Below are 6,001 nucleotides of genomic sequence, written 5' to 3' on the forward strand. Positions count from 1 at the left end.
TATTCTTGTATTAAACTTATTTTTCCCTTGGTTGCTTCTATCTTTTGAATAAAAATCTTTCACATTTGTTTTTAGATCATGCTTGCTTTTAATAAAAAATACTTGAACTTTTTAAAAACTTTTTAAAATAATTTTGGTTGTATTTCATTATGGTCTCTTTCGTGTTAGTTTTGTTTTTTCTTTTTGTATCATGGTTGCTTTCAATAAAATGTGTTTGACTTTTTCTAAACTTTTTTATTTTTTGTTTTGCTTACATTTCATTATGTTATCTTTTATGCTAGTTTTGTTTTTTTTTCTTCTTCTATGCTTTTAACTTCTTTTCTTTTGGGTTTCTATTTTATACGTTCTCTTTATCTTTGCACTTATAATGTATATACTTCTCTAAGGCCATAGACCCACTAAGAGATAGAAACCACTTGTATACATTTGTTTTTTATCTATTTAAAATTTAGATAAGTAATGTAAATCAAATTATTAATCATAATAAGGGTTTTCATTTCTAAGATATAAGAGAAGTAATTGAACAAATTCTAACGCAAACTTTGAGATATAGACCCTTTCAAATAATGGAAACAAAGACAATTATTTATTAAAAATTTAAAAATAATTTGAACAATTCAATTTGTAAAATAAGGGAATTAGAGCGATTCAATTGAGAATATAAAGATTTTGAATGGTTCAAATTTTATGGAACTGCCTTAGGCCGAAAGATCTGTGTTAGGTTCACAAATTTTTCTTTTCCCGATCTCTACTGACCACCCACCCACCACCAATCATCACTAATCTAAGCGTCGTCGTCTGTTGTCAATTGTACGGCTCATCGTGGCCTGTGGAGTCAACAAGGTCATGTAGAATCTAGACCAGGCTTGTTCCGGAGCCAATGGATACGAGAATCTGGGATTGTATTATCAAGACTCAATAGATAATAAAACGGGCTGTAGCCTGTCAGTGGCGTCAAATAGTCATTCCTTGTATTCTTCCTTGAGGTTTCTTGTTGACCAAACCTCGAACGCTCATTCCAGGACTATCTTACAAAAGTGGCCGGATGCGAGAATGATGAATCTTGCATTGAGAATTATCAAGCCTCGATACATAAAATCGAGCCGTCAGTGTCGGAGTGGCGTTAACCGTCCGGTGCACGTGTTACGAAAGAACACGCATTCCTTGAATTTCCTTCTATTCTTCCGTTTCTTATTTACCAAACGTCCAGAAACCCTTAAATTGCTCCTGCCTTACCCTTTTCTTCCTTCCTCACGAGTTGACCACATCTCTCTCTCCGAAATCCGGAATGGAATGAAATAATTTCTGCCGCACCAGTGAAGACTCAAACCCAGCTCGAAGACTATGTCTGCCACAGGATCAAAGATTCACTTGCACCTGTTTATCGTCACCAACTTCATCGTACTGTGTACAGTACATTTCTGGCTTCAGGCTATCGAGACAAGCTGGGCTATGGTAGCTGCTGCAGCTGATGTCGCAGAGGATGACTGTGGGAACCAAAGATGTGGCAATATAGACGTAAGCTACCCCTTTACCCTCGCACCCTCGGGGTTATCATGTTCTCACTTTGATTCCCCTCACTTCCAGCTCAACTGCACGTCCGACAAACTTCTCTTTCTCAGCAACGAATCATCCAATCTCACAGGTGCGCCTCTCCAGGTCCTCGAAATCACAGCCGACAGCCTGATTCTGAACATCACCAGCTTCAAAGCCAGCTTCTCTCAGACCAACTCCTGCAATGCGGGCGGTGCAGGGGAAATTGTCGAGTCGTCTGTGGAACGTATCCTTTTCCCCTACTTCCCTAGCCCGTTCGTCATGGCAGAAGACAATAAATTCGTCAGCTTTGGCTGCGCTATGCTCGGGGTGTTAATCACTGCTGCAGAGCCTATAACTATTGACAACTTCACTGATGTCCAAGTGGGAGGGTGCGCGGCTCCATGCGATCAGAAGGATCCTAGTCAAACATCAACAGCGGAATCTAATCCCTGTTCCCAACCGCAACGCAACTGCTGCATCCTTAAATTCCCAGCTTCGGACGTCCGAACAGCAATATTCTACACGAGCTCTACTATTAGCATGGCATCCCCTGAGCTCATCTGCAAGAGCTTTTCCATCCCATTCCACAGTGATAGTTTCTCTGATCTGGAACGGGACGCCTTCAGTCTGCGCGTGTTGTGGGCTTTGCCGAAATTGGAAGCAAAGGACTATATTGTTGGCAGCAATACTGCCGATGACCTGCCGGGTAATTTGTGTAATGGGAATGATACGGCCCATGTAAATGTCGTTCCATCGATTCCAGGCTACATTTGCTCGTGCTCCACGGGCTACCAGGGAGACGGCTATGCTCATGGAAAGGGATGCACAGGTGCTTGATAATTTGAAATTAAGTACAGTTACGTATCTAGGCGCTGGTCAAGGAATTATTCTGGTGTATCATATATACTTCTTATGTTCTATGAGATTAATGACGTTGCTCATCTTATTTTGTGTCTCAAGATATCGACGAGTGCCAATCTGGTGGCAATGACTGCATAGAGGGACTGGCGAGGTGTGAAAACACAGCCGGCAATTATAGCTGCCACTGTCAGTCTCGATGGCATGTCGGCGACGGGAGACGGCACGGATCTGGCTGCCGATTTTCTCCGAAACTAAAGACAGTGCTTGCCAGCGTTGGAGGTGATTCATTGAATTTCCTATGTTCTATGACGAATTCTTAAACTATCATGATGATGAATATTGATCTAGATATGCAATTGAACAGCATCGGTCGCGTTGATCCTGGCCGTCATTGCAGTTGTCTGGTTGAATATCGTTCTGAATAGGAGGCGGAGAAAGAAATATTTCCTGCAGAATGGTGGTTTTGAGCTGCAAAAGTACATAGCTGCAGTGGCAGGAAGGGAGGCAACAAGGTTCTTCTCATTGGAAGAAGTGAAAGAGGCGACGCAAAACTTCGCGGAGCAGAGAAAGTTGGGTGCGGGGGGGTTCGGGACGGTGTACAAGGGAGAGCTGAAGACCGGGAAGTTGGTGGCGGTGAAGAAGGCGAGGCTGCAGCTTGCAGACAAGCAGTTCCTTAATGAGATGGCAATTTTGACGCAGATCAACCATAGGCACATCGTGAGGCTGCTGGGCTGCTGCCTGGAGACGGCCTCGCCTCTGCTGGTGTACGAATTCGTGTCCAACGGCGACTTGGGGCAGCACCTGGATCAGCAACAATCGGCCTCGGACGGTTCAAGTACTGCAGCGGCTTCTCCCGACTGGGCCACCCGGTTGCGCATCGCTGTCCAAGTGGCTGACGCCCTGGCGTACCTCCACGCGGCGGCGTCTCCGCCCATCCTCCACCGAGATGTGAAGCCGGCCAACATTCTGCTGGATGACAACATGGACGCCAAGGTGGCGGACTTCGGCGTATCGAGGCTGGTGCCTGATGGGGACGTGCACGTGTCCACGGCCGTGCAAGGCACCATCGGCTACCTAGATCCGGAGTATTTCCAGACGCTCCAGCTGACGGACCGGAGCGACGTGTACAGCTTCGGGGTGGTGCTGGTGGAGCTCATCACAGGCCTCAAGGCCGTGGACAGCCACTTGAGGGACCCCGACTCCGCCAACCTGGCGCTGCTGTTCGTGCGCAAGATGCGGGACAGTCAGATGGAGGATATCGTCGACGCCAGGCTGGATGCTGACATGGCGGACGCGCGGCGGCAGCGAGCTTCTATAGCTGACGTGGCGAAGCTCGCGTGGCGCTGCCTGGCCATCGAAGGCGCAGACCGCCCCTCCATGAGCGAGGTCCTGGAAGCCTTACGCTGCAACCTCAGGAGCCTCCAGACCATGAGTGCGGGTAAGCTGGATGACGAATCGGAAGACGAGCATCTTCCGTTGCTTGGGGCGAAAGAAGAATGCAGAATGGATGTGGACATCTTGATGATCGCCCACGATGCCACATCAAACTCGTCATCGGAAAGCCTCGATGCTTCCTTTACAGCGCGACATCCCGCAACGGCTCGTTGAGGGACAGCTTATAGAGCGGCGAGTGATGGCCTGAATTTGACGGCTAGTATTTCACGTCTTAGGCAAAATTTCCAAAATTTTGTATCTGTAAACACTCAAATGACATTATATGTTTAAGATGTCATTTTGGAAAAGCTAATATTATGTATAATATCTTTCGGTTTCTAAACGATTACATATCCTTAATACAAACAAATAAAAGGTATTTCAATAAACTTAGCTGCCATATGAAATTTAGGCCCCAAGTTCTTTTGCCCATGTATCACAATTTACTTGAAGGTCCATAGTTTTATAGCCCTTTTCTAGGACACTCTTCATCATAAAAATGTTTAAAAACTTTAGATGTCCCCAACAATCAAACATGTGTATGTTCCATGTCAAAATTGATACCCCAACAATTTTAAAGTATTGAGGTATGAAATCATTGTAAAATGATGCAAACTCTTCACATAAGCATCTACATGTAGGGTGCATGAGTCCCATAAAGGATTCATGTAAAGGATTTATATCAAGAATGTCATTATGTTCCATGTCAAAATTGACACCCCTACGTACATTTGTTAAGTACCAAAGTGTAGAATCATTGTAGTAAAATGATGCGAAGTTTGCAAGTAAGTATCTACATGGAGGCAGTCATTGTTTGACAACAAATAGACATCCTACCTAGCCAAAGCTTCTTTCCTTTTCCTTTTCTAGCATAGTTAATAATGTTGGTTTATGTGAGTGCTTATGTGAGTATCAACATGAATCCTCAAATGAGCTAGGCCAAAGTTAATAATCCTAACTTCATGCTCACCATTAGGAAGTATACAATTAATTAATATTCTAATGAAATATTCTATAGTTACACTGAAGGTGTAACAAAGTTTGATGTTGTAGAGCAATGGGCATAGTTGTCCATTTAGCTTGCTCTATTTTGGCAATTTATATAATTCTCATGGATCATGTGCTTGTACACCTCCAATATTTCTCAACCTATTATACAATACCTAAGAGTGAAAATAGATTTAACACAATTGCAAACCTTTTGGGTAATATATCATCTTAGGAGAAATATTTGAAATATTTTCAAATATTTCCTAATAATGTATTATTTTTTCATATTATTATTCAAAATCACACTTTTTTGAGTAAAGCTTGCAAAAATTTGATACAAGAATAACTAAAATTCTTGAATAGTACCATATTTGTCATCTTGAAAAGTACATAAATTTTGAAAGAAAAATAAAACAGGGACCATAATAGAAGTACACAAGTTTTATGAGTCCTATAAATCTTATTATTAACTAAGACTCCATATACAAATGTTGGTGAGATTTCAAAATATTTACTAAGTTTATACTAATTTAAAAATTTGATAGATATTTCAACAAGAAGAGGTTTTTAAAAAATGGATAAATTTCATTGTCGTAAGGCATTCACTCTTCTTCATCTTTCTCTTGCGTTACACCATCATTATCACTAGCTATTGTCCATTCACCTTTTGAACTAGATGATGCATCTTATTCTATACACTACAACAAAAAGGCTCCATAGACGTGCTTATAGATGCAATATTTGAACTGTGCTAAAAAATATCAGGCGTGTTTATTACCGCTCTACTGCTGCGTCTAAAGTTTCGCATCTAAAAGCGTGCTTATAGTCAAAGTTACACGCCCATATAGACGCGCATATTGACGTGCTACACAAATATATAATCATATTTATAAAAAAGTGGATATATTCATAATGTGCGTCTATACACGCGTGTATCTGCGCGTCTAAAAAAGTGTTTACTTTGCAAGTTTTTGACGAGAATAGACACGCATTTATCCTGCAATTTAGGCGCACTAATAGACGCGCAAAGCAGATGCTCTCTGGTTTTTTTCCCCCCATCAACATCAAATTGTATGCTTAGGGAAAACAGAGAAAGATTATTTCGAAGATTTTTGTACTGAAAACAAAACAATGTATGTAGAACACGAAATTTCATATATATAGATGAAACGTTTTTACG

General features: G+C 41.9%; 1 protein-coding gene across 2 annotated transcripts; it reads left to right on the forward strand.

The window, feature by feature from the left end:
• The first annotated feature begins 1,209 nt into the window (after window positions 1-1,209).
• Window positions 1,210-4,545, forward strand: LOC148032235 (wall-associated receptor kinase 5-like). Of its 2 annotated transcripts, XM_087682885.1 has the most exons (4): window positions 1,210-1,518; window positions 1,588-2,365; window positions 2,497-2,676; window positions 2,762-4,545. In XM_087682885.1, the coding sequence occupies exons 1-4, from the start codon at window positions 1,345-1,347 to the stop codon at window positions 4,003-4,005; spliced, it is 2,376 nt and encodes a 791-aa protein (XP_087539011.1). In that variant the 5' UTR covers window positions 1,210-1,344; the 3' UTR covers window positions 4,006-4,545. The 2 variants fall into 2 exon arrangements, with proteins under 2 accessions (XP_087539011.1, XP_087539010.1); XM_087682884.1 differs by having other exon boundaries at window positions 1,210-2,365.
• Window positions 4,546-6,001: the final 1,456 nt, after the last annotated feature.

The sequence above is a fragment of the Lygodium microphyllum genome, chromosome 8, assembly GCF_053477565.2.
Source record: "Lygodium microphyllum isolate KBCC chromosome 8, Lygodium_microphyllum_v1.1.10, whole genome shotgun sequence".
Classification (NCBI taxonomy): Eukaryota; Viridiplantae; Streptophyta; class Polypodiopsida; order Schizaeales; family Lygodiaceae; genus Lygodium; species Lygodium microphyllum.

What these genes read in the sequence shown, in the direction of transcription:
- LOC148032235 (XM_087682884.1), top strand. Translation starts at nt 1,345, where the DNA reads ATGTCTGCCACAGGATCAAAGATTCACTTGCACCTGTTTATCGTCACC. An exon ending in TCATGGAAAGGGATGCACAG is followed by an intron (nt 2,366 to 2,496) that starts GTGCTTGATAAT and finishes TTGTGTCTCAAG; the next exon opens with ATATCGACGAGTGCCAATCT. An exon ending in AGTGCTTGCCAGCGTTGGAG is followed by an intron (nt 2,677 to 2,761) that starts GTGATTCATTGA and finishes GCAATTGAACAG; the next exon opens with CATCGGTCGCGTTGATCCTG.